The sequence below is a fragment of the Drosophila simulans genome, chromosome 2L (assembly GCF_016746395.2).
Source record: "Drosophila simulans strain w501 chromosome 2L, Prin_Dsim_3.1, whole genome shotgun sequence".
Taxonomy (NCBI): domain Eukaryota; kingdom Metazoa; phylum Arthropoda; class Insecta; order Diptera; family Drosophilidae; genus Drosophila; species Drosophila simulans.
In genome coordinates this window covers 4,724,032-4,747,391 of record NC_052520.2, presented here as the reverse complement: position 1 = coordinate 4,747,391, position 23,360 = coordinate 4,724,032, and the positions used below count along the sequence as shown (strand labels likewise).

The 23,360-nt window shown below is 43.3% G+C and overlaps 2 protein-coding genes and 1 long non-coding RNA gene across 3 annotated transcripts in view; 1 reads left to right on the top strand and 2 right to left on the bottom strand.

Moving 5' to 3' along the window:
* The window catches only part of LOC6730994 (neural cell adhesion molecule 1-A), a 59,377-nt gene that overhangs the window by 21,279 nt on the left and 14,738 nt on the right, over positions 1-23,360 (top strand). The window lies entirely within an intron of this gene.
* Positions 9,196-9,885, bottom strand: LOC27206541. Its single transcript, XM_039291200.2, has one exon. It carries the CDS (start codon positions 9,782-9,784, stop codon positions 9,242-9,244), a length of 543 nt encoding a protein of 180 aa, XP_039147134.1. The 5' UTR covers positions 9,785-9,885; the 3' UTR covers positions 9,196-9,241.
* Positions 10,318-12,150, bottom strand: LOC123327130. Its single transcript, XR_006541603.1, has 3 exons — positions 11,569-12,150; positions 11,132-11,481; positions 10,318-11,073 (listed from the first exon to the last, which is right to left on the bottom strand). It is a non-coding gene; the product is annotated as an uncharacterized LOC123327130 (long non-coding RNA).

Below are 23,360 nucleotides of genomic sequence, written 5' to 3'. Positions count from 1 at the left end.
CTTTCGGCCCGACACACTTGGCTGAGCCAAAAAAGGGAGCGTTGCATGACTGCAATTACGCTCAAGTGCGTTTAGCCATTTTATTGCAATTGCAATTGCAATTTTCATTTTGGTTTACAGTGTGCCCAGTGGAGCCGGCTCCACGCACACACATCCAAATATTTTCAGCCCTGTCAAAAGCGGCTTAACTAAGTGCGACCGAGTTTTGCTTAATGCGCTTTCAATATCGAACCGAACTGAAATGGTTGCATGTGTGTGCGATGGCAGAGTGTTTCGGTTGCCAAGTTCTTGATAAGACGGAACCAGTGCTCGGTTTCCTTCGTCCTTTTTGCAGGAAGTGCGCCAGGGTAGCCATAAATTTTTCGCCTTTTTCTGCATAAATAGTAGTTTTGTGCAGCTTTATGGCATGCGGGGCGCGCAGGATCAGGACGAATCAGGATGTGGCATTGCAGTGGCAAATGCGCTTCAGGAAATTGCGTAACTCGAGAGCCAAGAGTTTTGTGCGAAAACTTGACAGGGAATCGGGTTACATCCCCAGGGTGGGATACGTTTCGGTTGCATAATAATGGAAGAAGAATGTCTGAATTGAAAATTAACACAGCTTGGTTAAACAAATTATTCCATGTTTTCGTTTCTGTTCAAGTACGAGCAATGTGGCAAAGTGGCAAAGTTGCGCAGAAATCACTTCTCTGGTTGCGTTGCATTGTTCTTTGACTAATCGCTTCTAATTCCAAGAACTTGGCAGCAGCTTACAAAAGCCAGATGACAGGCATCATAAAGTTTTGGAAAAATACAGGACACTGTGTAATTTGGCCAATATCCACCAGAAACTATAATTGCATTTTTCTGGGACACATGCTTTGTGTATGTTTGCCTTTTTAATTAGAGCCATTTTGCGACATTTCATTAAACAAGAACGGAAAACAGAAAAATTGTCAACTCCGTTTGCTGTTAGTGTAGGCAATGTGCCAAGTGCATTGCAAGTTTGCTCCCCAGTCACAGCAGACACTAAAAAGTTAACTTTCGAGAACTTTTAACGAAGAGCCGAGCAGTTGGAAGCCTGAAAAGGACACTGCGTGGGAGTTGGCTCAAACTGCAAAAGGATCCTTAAGTTGCTCCATACGGATGAGGCACACACGAACCGATGTTGCTTGTTGTGAAAAATGTTTAGCCATTTGCCTCTGCTTTTGTGATCAACTTAATTAAATTCATTAAACTAGCGCTCACATCACGTATACGCCCCGTCGACGTGCAATTAGTTCCTGCCACGAAGATGATAGATTGCGAAAGTTGTGCTAACCACTTACGAGCCGATATATTAACTATAGAAATATTAGCCCGGCATAAAACAGATAGCTGCTAATTTAAATATCCTGTGCCTTCGACTGAAAGGCGGAAGCGGCAGCGGCATCGCCAGCAGTCAACAAAAACAACCACCGATGGCAAAGTCTAATTAAAATACATAGTAGTTGGAAAGTTTTCTCCCTGCGGAGTTCTCAGCCTTCTATCCATCCTCGTTTTTTTTCCTGGTTTGTGTGACTTTTGGGGTGTAAAATCAATAGACGGCGTTTAATCAAATTCTACTTGAAAGAAAACGAGCTGGAGAGGCAGCTAAAAGCTGCAGAGGAAAACCCTTGGTGCAATCAAAGCCTCCAGCTCCTTGAGACCACGCCCCATCACCTAGATCAGAGTAGCAATTTCGTTAATAAAACGGCAGAGCGGCGAACTCGAAGCTGGCAATAAAATTGAAACTTCGGAAGGGAAAAGGAAATCTGGCTGAGGAGCTTCAGTCGTCTCTTGTTGCTTGGTTTAGCCGATTTCCCAATGATGATGCAATTAAAAACCCAATAAAAGTAAACCTTCAATGCACCCAGATTGGGTCACAGTCTACAAGCTAAGCACATTTACAAAGAAAACCACTTTAAGTGGCATAAGCTAATTGCAAACTGCCACGCTTGCAATTCATTGCACATATCTCGATCTCGCAAGCAATCTTACATTTACTATTATGCGATGCGAAGCGTTTTGCTGGCGTTGCTAAATTTCCCAGCAATTTCCCTATTGAACTTGCATAGTTTTATGTTTGACAAATTGCCAGACGATTGGTTTAATAGCCGGCTGAGCAGGCGACAAGGACGCCAAAGGACTCGTCCTCCGGCTTTGGGTTTGCCTCTGCATTTGGCTCTGGGACGTGTCTGTAATTGGGGGCACGGAGTGCATATCAACGGAGGACATTGTCGGGACGTCGCCATTTTGTCAGCTGCAACGTGGCGCGCATAAAGTTTTGGACAAGTTATGCGCCTCCAGAGAATGTGCAACAATGCCTCAGCCATATACATGAGATCTGCAGGCAGGAAAATGTAGTAGCCATTTAGAAACGAATGTACTTACTGTATGCAGAAGTCTGCGGATATTATATTATCTCTATATCAGTACGAATAAACAAGTGTGCAAGCGGAACGATGTACTGAAAACCCTACATCACTCAATTGGAGATGTACAACCTTTAGCTGGTTATTCTAGAACAAAGTAGCAATGATTTTTCCCAGTGCAGCCAAAGTCCACAACCAAAACCGAATCCTGAGCCATTGTAATAAACTTTGTTTATAACGCGTCGCCGGCTGGATTGTGCAAACATGCAAACGTCGAGGGAAATGCATAGCTGAGATCGCCGAGCCAATGGAGAGGCGGAAAAGCGGAAAGGCAGCTCAGCTCGGCTGCCAAGGAAGCGGAAGTCGAATGCACTGCACACTATCGGAGCAACACACCCACACCACTTTGGCCACCATCACCAGCACCATGAAGTCTCCCTTCGAAATGCGCATTTTGTTGCGCTGGCTGCGCTTGTTTAACGCATTTTAACTTTGATTAACGACTGACGGCCGGCAGCGAAGGGTGCCAGGATACCAGGATACCAGAATGCCAGGATGCAGCTGAAATGTTTGCATTTGGTGCCGCTCTCTATCCACAATCATCATTGGTGCTAACAAATTGCATTGCGCAGCATGTTTCAGTATTTTGACAAGTTGAAAGCATTTTCTACTTAAGCCATCAATTGAGTAGAATAATTCCCTTCGTAACTAATGCAAATTGTGACCTATAAAATCAATCTTAATCGATTGCCGAAGGCGTGATGACACTTGGAAATTGGCTTATTTATTAGCACAATTTATCATTTGTATTCTACGCAGGTTAAACGATTTATTGCCATTCGTATATCAAGTCAGGCGTGTCCCATTTATCCTTAATGAATAGAATTTCTTCTCTCATATTTATGTGATTTTTTTTAAATCATCAAATTCCTCGGCAACGCCCTTTTAACAATGGCAGATATTCTCCTAGTTGGATGCCATTTTTTCATCCAACTCGTTGACCATCCCAACCATTTTCATTGCCACTGAGAGGTGGAGTTTTGCATTGGTTTGCTTGCCCGACTGTTTTCCGAGCAATTAATTTCATTATTTTTCATCTGGCTGCATAATTTTCATGAATGGCAAATCGAGTCGCTCGACGAGCTATCAGCGGGATTTTCCCGCTTTTGAGCAGCGCAAGAATGAATGAAAGAAGGAAAAACTCCGAGCCGCATGCTGTGCAAATCGTTAGCGCTGATTTATTATTTATTGCTTTGGTTTTGGTCCCTGATTTATTCTGGAAAAGCTGGCTGGAATGGGTTGGCTTAAATGCCTTGCGCTTTTGTTTCGGCATTCCTGGGAGTTTCTTTGTTTCGCTTTTTTAAATGTTGCACTATCGGAACATTCAATCGGGTCATGCAATTAAATGATTTATCACATAATTTATTGTTCTGCTGCGGGAGCTGAGCCCCGGGGAAAAATCGTCGCCCATGTATGAAATATTGAAAAAATGCCAGATATATTTTGTGTATTTAAATTGAGACAATAGTTACGATTGAATAACTATGTATTTTTAATAATTGATCATTAGATCGTATGCATTTTAGTTAAACCCCTGGGCATTTCAGTTTTGTTGGCAAATCGCAGAGGATTTGCATAGAACATGGAACGAAAGCTGTTTAAATAACTAATAATTATCTTGTCGGCTTTCGCAGAGCTTCAATGTCATTTGATGCCATTCCGCTCGCTATTTATATGCATAAGCCGCTTAGTTGAAATTAATTAACATTAACAGCCGCAAAAACAAGAGAGACACGGACTAAGCAGAATCTAGCAGCCTATTTAAATATTTATTGCACGCCGCCGCTGCTCGTGGTCGTTTATTTTTAATGACATTGTAAGCCCAATCAGTTATTTATTTATTTACCCTTTTTTATGCACATCGCATTATGTATAAGTCCAGCCATAATCGCAGCGTGGTGGTAAATGCAATAAACACGGTATTTGTAGCTTTTTCGCATTAAATCTAATTTGATAGGCTTTGTGCAAATATTTGCATTTAATCTGTTTGGATTGTTAATTAAATAAGCTCTTATTACATACAACACAGAAAAAATATCAAATTGCATTTCAATGGCAGGCGAACTGTCAAATGTCATAAACAACTGAGCCCGCTTAAGTAAAAAATGGCTTGTTTGAAAGCATTAAAACTGAGTTTGATTATTAATTAATTTGTTTATCCAATAATAAGTTATAAGTCACTTAACCAGCAGAAAAGTTCATGCTAAATTAATGTCGAAGGATTTATTGGCAGCTATTAAAATCTTTATTATATAATTTTAATATCACTATTAAAAGCAACTCTGCGAAAGTTTGAATGCTAAAATGCGTTGGTTATTTTGCGAGTTGTCATAAGTTTTCGAAATTATTAATATGAGAAAAATAGCTAAGACTACTCAGCAGTTGAGCAACTTTCATATTTCATTCACCACATCTCCTTTGTTTCACTCACCGCCACTCAACTTCTGAAGTCCTCTCGAAGAGCTCTTTCCTTCCCATTCTCTTGAACTCAACAATGTTCATATATTGCCGTGAGAAGCACAAAGCACACTTAGGAGCTCGAGCGCTCCATTCGATGGCAAACTGGGTGCGCCACGTTTCCGTACCGCCCGCAGTCCAGAAAAATCAGGAGAAGATGGAGATGCCCGTGGCGCTGCGATGCTCCGCTTAATCAGCACTGGCTGCGGCACATAACTCAGATATGTGGGATAGGAGCAGCCGGCGATGGAGCCACCCATGGTCCTGGCCTTCGTGCCAAAAAGGATGGCGTTATCCTGGCTGGAGACAAGGAGGCAGTGCGCCCGCTGTTGCTTTTATGCTGTTCTGCACTTTAATTTTAAAATAAATGCTGGCGAGCTGCACAGGAAATTCGGCACAGTTAGTCCAACGGGTTGGAAAAAGAGATACAGGATAAAGGAAAGAGTGAGTGAGTGAGTGAAAGAGGGAGTGAAGACCACAAAAATATCCTTTGAAACCATGCATTTCTTTCCTAAACTATATAAACTATCTATGTTGTATAGTAGAAATTCCAAATATATTGAAACTTACAAAATATCCTTACAAAATATCCAAATTCAAGCCATATCATTGAATAAATTCACATTTAAGTGATGAAACACCCCACTTAATATGGCTCACACTCGTTTGAAGATAAAATGGCTTAAGAGCATTGAATTTCTTAATGCGGGGAATATACAATAATCGACTTCACTCCTTGCCAAAGTGCACAGAGAACAGCAAGTGGGCATCCAGGCGTGCCTAAATTGCAGTTGCAATCAAATCTTGGGGAAACCGCAGGAGCAGGCCACACTTACAGAGCTGTCTCTCACAAAATTAACCACAACAACTTGCACTGCGCACACACACTTCAACACAACCGCACACACACACACTCAAATGGAATTGAGAATGAGAATTTCGTATTACAGGATCGCATCGCTGCGGTTTGTTAGGAAACTTATTAGATTAGCAGGGGGTGTGGGCGTTGTCACCGAACCCCTTTTTCCTTCTCGAGTGGATGCAACAGGCTGAATGTTTGACCGACGGGCTGTCCGACCACAAACAGCTGTCAGTCGGGCCGATGCCATGTCCTGTGCTGTGTCCTTTGATGGCATGATTAAAGTGAGCCTCCATCCATTGGCAAATTATAAGTACCCGCACTCAGGCTAATGACATGCCTGCCAACGAAAAGCCAAGGGGGTTGAGGGGCACGTACATAGTACATAGTTGGCCCGGGAATGATGGATGCATATATAAAAAGCCCGCTTAGTTGGGGTTAGCCCCGTCCAGCGATAGATGACGAATGGCGCTGGCCATGGACATCCGTATCCGCAAACCTACGAGTATTCCTATGCGCAGCTCTCGCAGGCAGCGCAAAAAAGCATGCTATGAAATTTTATTTATGCCACTTTTGGGGCTGCATGTCACATGTGCACAAAGGACCATTGTCGTTTGCGGGCCACACAAAAAGCAAGTCGCATTGAGATTGACGAGATTGAGACTACACTGATACCTAGTGTTTATTAAAAGTTATCTAACTTTCTTTTTCGTTAAATTTGCAGTTGTGCAAATGTATTATCATATTATTTAGTAGAATCTACGGCAGATGATTTGTGAAAAACAACTGTCAACCTGATTGCTATTACAGCAAATCCCATATGTAAAAAAATACGTTACTAATTTGAAAGATGTATTAGATTTCCAGCATTCGGAGATTTGCAGCTCTGCAGTTGGGTTGTCCGGGGGAAAAGGGGATCGGAGAACTATAAATTTCATTTGTCACTGCAAATCCCCAGAGCGGCTTACAATGAAGTTCATTTCGCAGGCAACGGGGCGAACGAGAAAGACATTTTTACGTAGTTTGTGGCAAAGTCAAAAACAGCATAATGCATGTCGCACACTCGTACAGAGTCACAAACACACTCTCATATACAATCACATGGATTCTCTGGCTGGGACAGCTGACACAAAAGCCACAGAGAACAATTTAGATATTTTCTAAAGATTTAAGCGCTTCACAAGCGACTCACAGCACAGCACAGGACATGGCAGGACGAGGGCAAAAGCTGTCGACAGCTTCGGTTACATAACTTACTGCTCCTGGTCGCCTGTCTATTTGTTTGCCATTTAAATAAGCATACTTTCCGCTGGAACAGAGAAGGGCGGAAATAAAACTAAAACACATTCATATTCATGCGACTAACCACAGCAGGCCGACATTATTACTCATGTTTATTTGCTGTTTGTCTCCTGCAGGTACGTACAGTAAGCCAAAGGTGCAGCATACCTACACCACCTACACTATACCACGTATACTTCTGCTCCTAAGTGGCTCACTCCGGCATTTGCATACGAAGGCCGATGTATCTGTTGCTCGGTGCATATGTGTGGGTGTGCGCCATATGGGGCAGCCCTTGAGTGTCTTAAGTTCCGGGTAAGTGGGAAGGGAACTTTTTCTAAATTCCAGCAAGTGGTGGTGGCCCGAGTGGTTGTCCTGGCAAAGGGGTTTTTGCGCTATGAAATGCATGTGGATCCGCAGACGAATTCCTTGCACACTCACTCAAACACACGCACAATAGTGACCCCAATTGGTGCCCAGCTTGTGGGTGAAAATGGAGCGAAATACCACTTTTGCATATGTGCTCCGAATGTGAATAAATTTAATTTAATACTTGACTTTAAGGTGCTGCGACTTGGCTCGGGGAATGCAAAAGTCAAAAAGCAGCTACTCAGGTGGAAGGATATCACAACAAATTCGTAGAGAATATACAACTTCTTTCGGCTTTCTCATAAATATTTATATACAAGAGTTTGTGCCAAAGAAAAGGCATGATAGTTGACTTTATTTTGGCATAATGCATCGAGCACATAAATGCTTCCTACACTGGACTGATCGCGTTAAAGCAAAACCATTTCGGTCCCGGGTTTACACGATAAAGCATATGTAATTATTAGATATTACAATGAGTCCTTAGGTTATTTCGATATTTAAAATGTCCTGCGTCAAGCTTATATCCTTACCGACGTAATTAACCCACTTGCACGGCAACTGCACCGCTGGCGAAATGTATGCCACTGTGGTGTGGCAGTGGCCACAAAGAAAAGCGCCAAAAATCCGCAAACGGCGTGCAAAAATTTGCCTCGCTTTTAATGGCTCACATTGTCGATTTTGTGTGTGCGCGTGTGTGTGTGCGTTCATAAGAGCCTTAACTGACCAGCAAAAGCAAATACGCACGCACCCACACTCGCACACCCATCGAGCCAAAGGATCGTCCAGGACGACGCTTTAAAAAGCCATTTCGGTTTGCTTTACCAGTTCCTGCCCTTTTTTTGTATACTCTTTGTGGGGAATCCTGGCATCGGCAAGGATGGATGGCACATCGTTTAAAGCGGCCACAGCAGCTGGAAAAAATCGTTGGGCGGATTATAAAACACTTAAACGATTTTAACCGCAATTATGTTGGCAGTAGCACGTAGCGGCCGCCCTTTCCGTTTAATTTTTGAGCACTTGCCAAGGGGTTTTCTCATTAGGTTTTCAATTTAAAGGTGCATTACTTGCGTTCTTTTTCATTCGGTAAAGAAGGGTATATATTATTAAAACAACAAGAGGGTGCCGGCGAAGAGCTGCCGGCAGATAACCTGAAACAACAGGAGCTGCAAACTCCGGACTGCCGTGCAACAATTAGAACGTCAGCTTACCGGAAAAAAAGTTTGCATTCCATTTATGCTCGTTGGGATTTATTTACGGCAAAAAAGTTGTGGTTCTAGTTCTGGTCAGCGTTTCTTAAAGGCCATCACCGGCTTGCAGGATGAGAATGGTGGGGTATTGTGGTGGGGGGCAGGTGCAGCATCCGCTGCCGAGTTCGCTCTTTTGTTGCCACAATAAACTTCCGGCCTTAAATTTCAATTGCCTGGCCGTGTATAGGTGGAAAACAAAATGGCAGACCGTTCGCCAAGTTATCCCTGCAATGGCTTCTGACATTAATTAGCCCAAACATGTTGAAACAGAGCAGCACTACCCCTTGCTAGATAATGGCACGGCAAAGTTTTCGGCCATCTGCAGGTGCATAATGGACCTGGCCCGGAGCATCCTTTTTCAATGGCCCACTGCCCGCGCCGGGCAGCCAGTTTATTATGCAATTTATTGGGGACCGAAAGTGCAGAGTATACTTTACCAGGCCATTCATTAAAACTGCTTAAAAATAAGAATTGGATCAAGAACTACTTGAAAGCATATATCCAGACTAGTACAGTTTCTGGCCTTATAGTAAATAAACATGATAAATAAGCTTAAATTATTATATATTGTTAAATGGTGCAAGTTAATCAAGTTAATGGTGCAAGTAATCACTATTATCCCATTGTGGACTGCCCATTACATTGGTTTGGGTTGCCATGTCGGTCATCAAAACATCGCAGGATATGTTATCTTGCTGCGCTTCCCGTAAGGTCTCTTCGTCATTCTGTTTTTTGCTAAAAAAGAATTTCCACCAGGGTCTACTGTTGGATTCTACGGGCTTCTCCCCACCAATGATCTTGGTGCCTTTCGGTTTTCTGGGTTTTCTGGTGGTCACATCTCGCCTGTTCGTGACTTTTCCCGCAGGACGCTTTCTGCCGTAAATCGGTGCCTTGGCTAAGTGCATTTTGTTTTTGTTCCCAGATTTTCTGGCCTGGCTTGCTCTTGGCACATTGGCCCTTTTTAGAGGAGATTTTCTCCTGGCAATCTCAAAGTTCGGAGACAGGGCTATGTATTTTAACATAGGACCCAGGGGTCTGGGAAACTCATCGCAGCTGGACACAGGATCCTCGAGGGATATTCCTATTCGCTTCGGTGGACTTACACTGGATTTCGAGGAACAAGCCTTAAAGTTCATATTGATGTAATAATTAATTTAGAAATTTTCAACATATGTCTGACCGTGTTGAAAGTGTATATAAAACTGGAAGTGTGTGAGGTAAAATCAGAAATGAATGCAGTGAAAATTCTTGACACCATAAACATGGGTAGTTTGATAATAGCATTTAATTTACAGTATTAATTTCAAGCATTTTACTTTATTGAATTTTGATCAGCCCCTTGAAGAGAAAATGTCAAATGAAATGTTTTGCTCTGACCAATCGCATTCATTTGCGGCCAAATGCTGGCAAATTTGACAAGGATTCCGCACGGCAATTTATCGCATGTCCTTCTTGAGTTCGCTCTTCGGTTCTGCACGGGTGCGGCTAACTCAATATAATGGCAGAAAGTTCACACTTCCGTTGGCTGAACTTTGTCCACTGGCGCAGTCGGGCGTTGTTGTTGTGTCTGCTGAACTTTTGTCCAAATGGCGGCTCTATTTGCTATTTGTTATTTGCTATTTGCACTTGCAGTAGTGCTAAATATATTTCAAACAAAAGCCAAACAAACAGCTGACAACGGCAACAACGAATGTCAGCCGGAAGGAAGTTCAACTTAAATAACGGATATTGGCTTAAATAAACAATGGCGTTCGACGGCGGCTCCCTCTCTCTCTCTCTCACTCTGTATTTCTTTCCCTTTCTGGTGGCTTGTGCTCTATGGAAGTCGCAAAGCGGAAGTCGTCTGGCCGCCATTTTGTGGTCGGAGCGCTTAAGTTAACCCGTCTTCTTGGCATTGTTTGTTCGATGAGTGCAACAGCTGTGTTTGTAAAACTTCTTCGGCAGGCTTAATTGCCTGTTAATTATCATAGTTTCAGAACGTGTGTACACGTATCCTTCGCTGGGCTACAATCTGGCTCTTTTCTGATTGTCTTTCCTCGAAAAAATACCTCTGCCGTTGACACGTGTGCCTGGCTGTGACATGCCATTGATGGAATTTAACAACTGAGCAAATATTTGACATCCGCATGGTTCACTGCCTCCGTCTGCCGTTTGCCCTCCATGGGACCAATCCCAGAACAAATCGGTCACTGGCGCGTGAGAGGGCGAAAATTGGCTGCATTTCGGCGATTCGCAGCGGGGAAAAAATGCAGCTTGCCAAAATACAGGTGGAGCCAATATTAGTGTTGCATGCACCATTTCTTCTGGTGCACATTCATGGAAAAAAGTTGCCAAAGCGCTATAAAAGTTTGCCAATTAGGAAAATCAACTCAATAAGGAGTAGCTGTACGTATATGTTTAAATATTAGAAACCCAAAGATAGGAGCTGAAACGGTGAAATATTTAAATTCGAAACCATATCAATGCCTAAGCTGTTATCTCACCGGAAGTGTCCCTTACAATGCTGACTTTCTAAACGAGCAGTTACCTATTATTTGCAAACTTCACTTCTAAGTATGCCTAGATAAACAAATACAAAACGGAACTTGAAAGTTGCTCCTGTGCAAAGGAAGTTAGCTACTTATAACGTAATTCCCCTCTCACTTCCGCTGTAAGCAAGTCACAGAGCATTCAAATTATTTCCACACCCAACGACTGCGATGGCGACAATGTTTGCCCAGGCGGGCAGGCAAAAAAGAAATGGGTGTGAAAAGGAGTGCAGAGCAGGAAAGGAGGTCCTGCAGCCGGTAGGAAACCATTCGGTTAGGTAGTCTGAACGAATGCCCAACCGACGCTAAAAGGATAAGCGCATTAAAGCATTTACTTTGCAATTGCAATGCGAATCGGGTTGGGAATCAGGCCGTAGCGCATTAGTACTTACATATATATGTGTTTGTATCGGAAGTGGAGGCCACTAGATCTGGCTCCAACAAGGACATCCACATGTATGCTAGAGCACTATGCCAGCAGCCGTTGTTGCCCGTGCCCACACAAAAGCGCAACAAACATGCAACAAGCCTCGGGCAGATGGGCTCCAAATGCAGCTACAAAGGACAAAGAGCACATTGCACTTTGGACCCACTTAATCCCGCCCATTGTGTTAGCCTTATTATGACGCCCAGCACACAAGAGTCCTTCCAGTTCCAATTCCTCTGTTCCCTCTCCCCCTGCCCCCAGAATCCAGTTCAATTTGAAAAGAGTGGAAAAAAGAAAATTCTGGCAAAGCCTTGACGACAGTTTTATGCTTTATCAGCAACGGCGTCGCCAAAGCTGGAAAAACTTGTTTGTTTTTCCTACGCTTCGCCTCCTGTAATGAACGGCATTGTCTGTCTGCTTTGTCTGCTGGCGGAAAAAGAGGGCGTTAAAAGGGGGTTGGTGCAAGGGGGTGGTGGGAGAGTCCTTCGACTTTTCAGCCGCGTGTGTTAAGGTTACACTTTGTTCGCTCCACTCCGCGACCAGACGGCGCCAGTCGACCCTCAATGGCAACGAAAGCAGCAGCCACATCAACCTCTTGGCATTGGCCATTTGCCGGGGCAATTTTTGGCAACCATTGGCAAATCGATAATTTCGCCATGAAGTCATATTGCTACAACTAAAACATATTTAAAGCCAACTCGAGTGTGGGCAGCGCTTCCAACAGGAGGCTTCTGAATATAAATAGGTCCTTGCGTAATGGATAAGAGTCCTGAGGCGTGGAACTCATGAAATGTTCTGAAGTATGAACAATTCCATGAATGATAAGGGTCGGACATTTAGTGGGGCATAATCTGAAGCAAAGCTCTTTTAAGTATTTTTGTTTAAATACGTGTCCTTAATATGATTGATGAGTTAATATTGTGCTGGCCTCAAATTCACGCAGCTGTGCTTAAATATACAAATACTTAGTAGTTAATGTGCTGAAAATCCGATTATCTTATTTTTACTTACAAAAAAAGTGCACACAAAACGTAACTTTAATCCCATTCATATCGAAATGGATGCAAAAATGCTTTTAAACCTTCTCGTAAGAGAATCGACTGCTGCTTTTAATTTACTACCAATGATAATTCGATTTATTTGTGAAAATTATTGAAAGTGCAATAACTCTGCTGGCAATGTTTTAATGATATCACTTAATGCGAATAAAAGCCCGTTTGTGAATAGCTTAATGACTGATGCAACGATTACCCGGTGTGAAATGGCTTTTGTCGGAATTAATTAAAAATCCTTTTTTTCGACTTAAATCAAAGATATGTACGCCTGCCAGCTGATTCCCACACAAATTGGCTTGGATGAAAACTAATTGAATTTAACAACATTATGTGGCCGCTGTCGGTTGGCTTTAATAAACGAGCTGGCAATCAACTGGACACTCAATCAATTTGCCCAAACAAAACCTAATTATGCTGCGCAAAAATTGAAACCCAATAAATCAATTTAATGTCGAAGAACACGCACATGGCCAAGTTAACCGTCTTTCCCTCATTTAAGTTGGCCCAAACTCGAGTTTTCTAGGTCACGTCCACAGAGCGATATTTTTCCGCATTTTTTCTTGGTGAGCATCGCTGCTTCCTATTTTCCCAGACAAATGGCGTCGCACTTTGGTGGCGCCACTTTTTGTTGCCCCTGTTGTTGTCGGCAACACCACCACCACCACCACCACCACCACCACCACTGCTCACCACTGCTGCCACATCCAGCACTCGGGGATGCCCCAGAACCGGGATCCACCTCGTTGCCCGGCTGCTTGTCACTGCCAATTTTTAGTGCAGCCATTCCTTTGGCAGCCCGGCTGGGGATAAATCCAGCGGCCCGTTATCGGGTGTTATGCCCCACCAGGGGACCAACCCGGATCCGTATTGATTTCCCATGCCACGGCTCCTTTTCAGGCATTAAAGTTGCAGCCGGCGAAAGCGGCAGTGACACGGATAGTTATAGTTATAGTTCCGTTTGCAGTCCTCGAATCCATCAACAGCTGTCAAATTGCTCTGGCCATTCATGGCTTTATGTTCTTGCAACGCCCATGTTGCCTGAGCTCTTTTTATGATCCATACTTTTTTTATAGTTAGTAAGAGCCTTAAATTGATACAGGAAATAGGGAGTTTTAAATTCGAGAGCTCCTTGAAGAGTTGAATTTATTGTGAGTTCGGGAGCAGTAAAGTAGTTTATTTTGAACTTATGCTATCATTTGTTTGTATTTGTTACTCTTTGTTTGGCGCACAGATTTTGTAGATAATTATGCAACCTTAACCAAATTATTCATCTCATTGATATAGTGATACCTACACATTTTGTTTTCCTTGCCATTATCCTTTTTGTTTAGCCAATATGTATGTAGAGTTTGTCAGAACAATTATCCATACGATTTTACATATATGCTGCTCATCCGAGAAATCCAAGTATTTGATTTCAATGCTCAACATTCTATGTAGATTACTTTTATCTCTGCCAGGCAGTCAGTCCATTATCCCATTTGCTTTGTAACACTTACACTCGGATGGCTTACGTAAGCCATTTGCCTGGCCATATTTTATTTATGCCTCATGTGCGCTTAGTTATTCTGGGTTTTTGTGGTAATTTGCTCCATGGAAGCACTTTCACTTGGCCAACTCCTTTCAGTCCGTACGATTACCGCCAGAGACAAGTGCATCCTTGGCTGTCGGTTGTAGTTCTTCTCATCAATTGACATCTGGAGCCCGGTTATTGATGGCTTTTATTGCATTGCTCGATTCATTTGTTGCGGATGCGGTGGCGGATGGCGGATGGCTGATGGCGAATGGCGGATGTTGGATGTTGGATGCTATATGTTGCTTGGTGGCTGCAGGGGCATCCTTTCATTTCGTGGCACATTGCACCGAGCCAAGTGCTCGACGTCAATCACATTTCACATTTCCTTTGTAACAAATCCGCTGGCGCAGCGCTTGTCGATGGCATCGGCAGCCAGTCATGTTAAATTACGTGCAATTAAAATCTAATGCACATGCAGCATGACTCTCTATGTGTGTGTGTGTGTTGGAGATACCCGGGGAGATACTGGAGCATTGACGGATACCCGGATTGATGCTCCATTGGTTGCCGGAGGGGGCTATCGACATCGTTGCGGTAATTAATAAGCTACGACCGGCGGCCCACGGGTCGTACGCTTTATGGGGCACAGCTGCATCAGCCCGGCTAAACTATTTATGCAGCAATTGAGTTTGGAAGAAGGGGGTGGGGGGTGGAAAAAGCGCATTTCCAATTTACCGCGCTGCAAACTGCATTTGCCGTGGGTGGGCACAGGACCCCTCGACCCAAAAATTGTAACGAGTTAATTTGACGCCGCAGGGCTGAGTGTGGGAAAATATGATGACATCTTTGTAGGCGAGCGAAAGTGCCTTTGCAAAAGCAATTTCAATTAGTGAGTGCGCCCCCAAAAATGTTGCCGTAAAACTGAAAATTTAATCACCAGCGAATGGCACTTGGATCCCAGCGAATGTCCTGGCAATGTCACACAAAAGCACACAATTAAGCCCCGGCTAAAACCGAAAATGCAAAACGAGCTGTTGCTAAAATGAAAACAGCCACCGAAACTGAAACATCAAGTGGATAAGCAGAACTCATTTACCTCCAAATGCTAACCATAAACGCAACTATTTTGGCATCTCATTTGCACTGTTTGTGCTTCTGGATCATAGTGTGTGTATTTGAGTGCTTCTGCGTGTGTGTGAGTGTGTGTGTGTCTGACAGGCGACAAACAGGCGACGACGCAGCAATGGCGGCAATGTCAGCGAGACAACCGGAAATACAACGGCAACTTCCGTGTCGACGACGCCGAGTTGATCTATATGCGAATATATCCTCACGAGAGTTACATTCTGTAACTGTGAGCGAGTATCTGCATTGGTATTGGTGTTTCTCAGTTGCGTGTGTGAGTGAGTGTGTGTGTTTGGGGAGTACTTTGTCTAAGCGTTTCGTTATTTGCCAACCGCAGTCAAAATGGGAAAAAAGCAAAAGAAATGAATAAGAAGCATTATATCAAATAATTATCAAAGTGGCTGAAGAATACTTCTATATCGTCTCTATGTATTTTAAGTGATAATAAACAATACATAAAGATAATACTCTAAAAATATAAATATTTAGAAACCCCATTGATTAGATACACACATCCTTCCGGTTTTCATAGCACTTTGGCTATTTAGTATCTCAGCACACGTGGCTACACAAAAGCCAATATAAAATTGAAGTTGCGAAATATTGCCTTTTTATTGCCGCATCCTTCTGTTGGATGACATTGGCAAATTGAACTTTAAAATGTTTTTCACGTGAAAATTATTAAGTCATAGACGCAATTTTGCTCGATTTATGCTTGAAGTCATTTTCATAAGTCATGGCGAAGGAGTCCTAGGCAGCTGCCAAGGACAAAGCGGATGCCACTCATATTACGTTTAAGATGGAACACGTGCCTGTCTGCCAGCCAGCCATGCGGATGTGGATGGAGATGGGGATGCGGATGCGGATGCGAATTCTCCGCCCTAAAGGCATGACACACTCGCACAGCCACACGTAGAAGGCCAATGGGGAGCATTTTTTGGCCTGCAGCTCTGTCTGGCATATTGGTTGATTTATGTGGCAATAAGCAGATGCAACCTGCGCTGAAAAAAGATGGCGGCAAGGGGCACTAGCTGAACGTGCAGCGCGTAACTGATATGCAACGATTAGCACCCACACACACAGATACACTAGCACACCCAGGAAATGCAATTGGTATTGGACTTTTGGACTTTTGGAAAATTACGAGAAGAGTCTGTTGCAGTTGGGATATTGATTTTCGGTGGCTACTAAGAAAACTACATATAACTCATTGCAGCACATGTTTGCAGGGGCAACTTTTCAGCCACAGCCATTCAGGATCCTTCCTCTGCGTGCTTGTCAATGTTTTCCTTTTTTTGCGATGCTCGGATCAGATGAGAGGGGTAGGGGTGCTACCAACTTATCCATTCACCGCAGCCCTTTGAACTTTTGCCTCGGCTCCGCAAATACGTAAAGTTTGGTGGCAAAAACCGCATTCTGACATTTTGCCAAATTCGATGGTTTTTGCGGTTGTCCGTTATATATAAACAAACAGTTTGGATGCCTTAAATGGCTTCGCCACATTTCCTTTTTTTTTGTAAAGCATGCCTCATCGTTTTATTAAAAGCTTTGCTATGCACTTTTCCAGAGAACTGATTAGAACCGATGTCAAAGAATGCCTTTGCTCACTATTTCTGCATATTTACGTACAGAAAGATATTTGAATTTCATATTTGGCTCTTAAGTCGAATGTTAGGTTTAAAATTACCCAAAAACGCTCAGACTCAATAATTTAAAGTAAGTCCAACTGCTGTTGGCTGTATTTCTATGATTGTAAGAAGGTGATTAGTATGATTATGTTTGCCAGAGCATTTACCTAATAGCCAAACTGAAATAAAAGCCTGACTCACGAGATGAATTAAATATGATATCAGCCGATTAAAATGTCAATGCTGGGCCTTTGACTTTGAAGTCGGGCAACAGCTAATAAATATTAAAGTTGCTGCCAGCAACAGGAATCTCAATTGCTGAAATGGAGACAAAGTCCTTGGGTCTAGGTCTGGAATAATGGGGTGGGCTGGGTCGACATGTCGAGTGGGGACAACCGTAAGCAGCTTACCAAGGGTCGGAACTGGTTCGTCAACCAGAACCATAACTATGTTGCTGTTCAGCTGGCAATAATAGTGGGGCATAAAAAGGATTAGGCGGGACACATTGTTCCAGGCGGCGGTGGATGAGGAGCAGGAGGAGCTGTCCAGGGCCGGGAAGTCGTAGTAAGGTAATAGAGCGAACAGCCAGTTCACAAAGCACAGGGGGCTTAGCCTCGCTTGCAGTTTGTTGTTGGTGGATGGATGGTTTCTGGTGGACGGACGAACTGACAGGACGACTGATGCATGATGACAAATTCGCAGAAGTCAGCAGGGAATTAGGCAACTCACAGTTCCTAATGAACAGCGGTAAGCGGTGGGTTCTTTTCTCAGAAGAATATTCTAAATACAGTAAGCTGAAATCAAAATGTACTCATTTGTATGACTTATACTTATTTAAAAACGGAAGAAGTACAAGTGCTTTAATTATTTTTGCTACTTCCTTTTGCTTTCACGTGTATCTTTTTGTAATTTTTCCCTAATAAATTTGCAACGTTGTATTTTAAGAAACCTAGAAACTAAGGTGTTTCTGAGCCCAATCTTCTGGCTTAGCGGCACTGATTTCTCCCCAGGTCTTTCCCTCTAAATCTTGTTGTGCCTGCTCGTAGAATACGTATTTGAGCGGGTCAAGTGTCCAGGTTTAAGCCAACTCCCTGTGGCTACGAGAAAGTAGAGTAGAAAAAAATTGTGCAATTGCCGGAGGAGGGTCAGGCCAAGAGGCCAGAAAGCCAGGCTAAATAACCCAACAAAGTTCGAGTCGAGCCGGCCAAGTGAAATGCGAAGGCTGATAACGGCATTAAGGGGTTAAGCTGCTGCTGCTGGCAGTGCAAGTTCAAAGTTCGCCATCGGATGCATTTGAAGACCTTGCCTTGGAATCCGCTCCTTTTCCTTCCTTCATTTTCTAAGTGACGTTGAATGGTCATCAACGCTGGTGGGGCTTAGCTTTGATTTACTGCGACTCTTTGACTTCTCAAAAGTGTTGTCCAACAAGGGCTGAAAAGTTTCACGCCAAGATGCGACGATATGATGAGGCCTCTTGATATCCTGTCCAGGCGCCCTTTTTTCCTTTTTACCCAGAACATCCTATTTTTCCATGCCGAGCACGTTGCCGGGACTTTGATTAAAATTGATGTGCCCGGGGCTTTGTCCGAAAATTTCGCATGCCGTTTATAGTCAAACATAATTTGACCTAAGCCAAGGCATAAGCAAATGTGACAGGCTCCAGTCAGCCATAAAAGCCTTCTCAGCTAGAACACTCATGGACATTTCCATAGTCATAGTCATAGCCATAGACTTCGACATAGACATACCAGGTCTGCAGCTTGAGTCGGTAATTGAATGAAATGGCAAAAACTCACGCACACAGGAAAATGTTCATTTAAATGCATGGCATATGTGGGCTGGAAGGAGGTCGCCAGGATGTTGGCCAAGCGACGACAGCACGACACCAAGCCAAGTTGGGGATATAAAAAATTTAAACTCAAATAAAATTAAATCGAAATTAGCACAAGAGTGCCAGGCAGCCAAGCAGCAAAAAGTGGCAGGAACAGTGGTGTGGCAACGATTTTAATGCCACACGCCGGAAATTTATTGCACTTTAAACATTGTGGCCATTTAATATTTCATAGTTGTTGAGTGTTATTACTTTCAGGAGAACTATAAACGTGTTGATGGTTATTCTGTCAAGTAAAAGCAAGGAAAGTAAATTAGTAAATTAAAAGGAGTATATATATAAAATATATCTATTAATTTGAGACAAAATCCTAGGCAACACAAATACTTTTAAAAAATATAAAAGCTGTATTTCCTGAAAAATACGTGACCTTTTGCCCTCATAATCATCCAAACTCGGACCACTGTTACGTGGCATTTTTATGGCACATAAAAGTTCGCACAACTGTCGCCGAGGCCACTAAACGTCATCATTGCCATGGATTAGCCTTAATGCGCGACTGTAATTTAGCACTGCAACCGTGCTGGCTGTCGTGATCATAAAAAACTGCATCTGCATCGGGCCATAAAGTCGCGGCGAGTCGTGCCAGCGACTCATTTGCATACAGCCAGCAGAAACGGAGTCCTGAATCGCAGTGCCTGTATCTGGCACACGGTCAAGGAAATGTCCTTCCATTTTTTTGTGTGGCCAAGTCGAGCACTACTGGTCGTGAATTACTTTTAGCGCATTCTTGAACTTAAGCGGCAGAACCAGGGCAGCAACAAGGCGACCACAAGGACAGCCACCCACAGGACAACGCCCAAGGACGACAAGGACTGACAGCTAGCTGGTGGCTCGCCTGTTGACACTAGAAATTGAGCAACCAAAAATGTGTAAACAAGTTTGTTTGGCCCAAGTGTTACGCATTGGTCTGCCGGTTGAAGTCCTCTTCCCCGAGTCCTTTCTCCTGCCGAGTTCCTAGCACCGGGCTATCGATGTCGGTGTCTTTTTGGCCCTGCTCTTGACAGCTCTCAACGCCCGACACTCTGGGAGCAGTGTATGAAAAGTTTTCAAAAATGTATTTTCGACACAAAGCAAAATGGTGTTTTCTTTGTCCTTCCAGCTATGAGTATTTGCGTCAAATAAACTGGACAAATTGCCGAGCAGGAGGGTCCACATAAATCACAGGACACGGCAAGTGACCAATTAGTGGCCAACAGCAAAGTATAGTCTAAGTTTTCGGGAGTGCACACATTTTGCTTCTGGCAATGTATGGCTGCTACAGAAAGCAATCAATTATATGACCATGAACGCAAAAGGGAAGTGTCCATCTATATAAAGCGATAGAATTTTAATTGATTCACCTACATATGTAAGTGTAGATGAGCCACAGGAAAATGTAAGCTATCTGTCAGAAGATATTTATTACTGGCACTCTGAGTTACTGGCAATGCATCCAATCTCTTCGAATTTTAATGGGCATTTTATGCCCAGAACTTGTGCATCGTTTTCCAAATGTCTGGTGTACCTTTTTTCCTGCATATAGGCAGAGTTTATTTTCCACTGCTCTCCTTTTGATGATGTCACTTGCTAACTTATGCTGTCAGAAGAATTAGCTCAAACATGCACAATGGCAAAACGGCATCGAGTTTTCGAATTGTGTCAAGTTGACGCTATGCAGAATGGTAACTGCCAGAAAACTGCAATTAGAGACGGCAAGTTGTCGTGACAATTGCAGGCATCACTGGAGCAATTTTCCGGCAACGCATGTGTGTATGCTCCATTTAGGCCAGCTCACAGAAGGACCAACTTTGAGCCAAAAACGGTGACTTAAAGCGGCCAGAACTGGTTTATGTGCCTCTTGAATTTGAATTGCTCATGTCAAACAAGTTGCAAACATTTAATGTTCCGCCAAATGTCAATGGCATTTCGCTAACCGACATTATTCATACCGCACTAAGCATCACGCATACGCCACGTTGGCCGGCCTGACACTTCAATTAGCGCACGCGGTGCGCCGCACACACATTGTTTACCAAAACAAATGTCACAGTCATATCACACGAATCGAGTGTCCCCCATGATTTATTTAGAATGTCAGCGCGTTGATTATTTCTGCTTAGCAATGAGATTCCTGAACACAAAACCGACATCATCGTCCTTTCATTTCGGTTTCTAAAAACAGCCGCCCATTGATTATGAATGCGGCCCCAATTGCCATTGTAATTGCGTTTCAAATTGAATTTGGCTGGAATGCATAACTATACGACTACGCATAATGCGCCATCAAAAACGATTGCTAATTGAAAATGAAAACGCGAAAATACGGTCATCCCTGAATGCACAAGTGAATGGAAAGTTGCCGCATATTGGAATTTGCATGGCCCCGCCAAATTGGGGCATCATTAAAACTGTATTCAATTAGGATTTGTTGAATTAAGGTCCTAACAGGATTAGTAAGAATAGAACACTAACTGAGATATGTTTTCAAGTAAAATCCAGAGCCACAAAAACTTCTATGCCATCTAAAACATCTTATAATTGATTCCCTAGTGAGTGCAGAGTAATGAACGTAATAATTACGGCTTTTATTACTCTCCTCAAATATTTATTTATTTACACTGAAGTTGTGAAACAGAATTCCAAATGTTGACACTGTAATTGGTCACATTTGAGAGCTTTGAGCACCTGCAAAGCTGTTCAAATGCATAGCAACTGTTAATTAAAACTAGTGCAAGTAAACCAACCTCAATACGAAAAGCAGGGAAAATATGTGGTGTCGATGCCATGAATTTTACACTGGAAAATTCCCCCAAGTGTGAGATTCACATTTTCCCAGGCGAGGCAAAAAGTTTTCGCAACACAAATTCTTTGAAGGAAACTGAAATTATTGAACTAAATAATTTAAGGTCGGAAAAAAATTGCCCAGCACCTGGCGCAAAAAGTTTTGTCGGGGGAACTTTTCTCCTTGCCGTTTCAGCAATTTCAATTAGCCGTCTGCTTATGCAATTTACATCAAATATTTGCATAATCCAATCAATGCCACGAATTGAATCGAATCTAGTAAAATGCAATTTGCACATAATTGCATTGACTTTTGTGTGCAGAATGTCGCAATTTGTGGCAATTGAAATCGATTGCGACCGTTTCGACTGGCCTCTTTCGATCGGACAAAGGGTTGCACTGATCGATGTCCGCCTGGCATAATAAATTCCATTCACGCAGACATTAGCAAACACTTTCGAGGCTCCACAAAGACCAGAAACTCCAGACACTCCACCGCTGACCGGATTTTGACTTCCCTGACTGGGCGACTTGGGCTCGAGTCTCTCGCATAATTTGCGGCTGTCATGTTGCAAGTTGATTAACAATTGTTGGCCAAAATATCAGCCCGGTGACTTGTGATTTATGCCCGCACTGGTATCTATTGGTTGTATCTAGTTTGTTGGCCGGCCTCCTAATGGACCAGGTTGTCCGCCAGCAAGTTGTGAATTCAATTTTCGTGCTGTGCTGGCTACGATATCAATCATACGCACTGTTTGCTGCCAAACGTTTAGCCATGAATCAACCAAAATGCTGAAGGCAGCAGAACAGAACAAAGGCCCGCCGGCCAGCATTTGCAGTAAACTAAATTGCTTTTACTCTTGCCACCGCCACATGCATGTTAATAAATGTTCGCACCTACCTATACAAGCATTCATAAATGCACACACACACACACACGCAGTCAGTGTAGTAGTTGCATGTCAAAAAGCACTTAGAGCGCCGTGTGTGCGCGTGTATGGGTGCTGTCCTGCAGTCGGAGTTGCACTTGTGTCGGTTGTGCTGGTTTTGCTAGTTTTGCTAGTTGTGCTAGTTGCTGTTTCAGTTCCCGTCGCTTTGGCAACTGCCAGCTCAAACATTTTGCGTACGCCACTCAGCAAGTAATTACATAACAACAAACCCAGAGGAGAAACAATTTGGCGGCACGCACACGCTGCTCAATACGCTGAGCAGAGGGGAAATGCCGAGTTGAATGTGCATAGTATTAACTTTAAAGTAAAGGATATACATATATATGGAAAAAAATTCGAAAAATGAATAACACTGGAATGCAATGTTCTAACTCACTTAGGGAATTAAAACTTTTCTGTAAATGCACATGCTTCTAACTCAAAATTCCATTGAAAGTTATCACCAGAGGTAGGTACTTCGTATAGGGACTGATTACAAAGACCACAAACAATTGTAGCATGCCCTTTCAGAGTGAGGAAACTCTTTCGAATGAAAGTAGCTACGCTGTGATTATCAGACTCAGCTGCAGCAGCTTGGCAATTTCGGGCAGGGATGAGAATGCACTGATGTCTGACTCTCCTAAGCTCTCTGCAGGGGAAGTTTGGTGGGCCCTTGGGATGCTTTCAGGACCCGCGGACTTGCAACAGGCGACTCGTGGAGCGCACTTTGCATTGCTGCAACATTTTCGGACCGTGTTGCCGAATAGCAATTTTCGCCTGATGCTGCAACTGCAGCGAAGCCGGCTTTTAAGTTGATTAGAGGGAAACGGCGAAGCAGGGCTACGCAAAA

Bases quoted from the DNA above. Each gene is read 5' to 3' on its own strand.
- LOC27206541 (XM_039291200.2), bottom strand. From the start codon at position 9,784: ATGAACTTTAAGGCTTGTTCCTCGAAATCCAGTGTAAGTCCACCGAAG.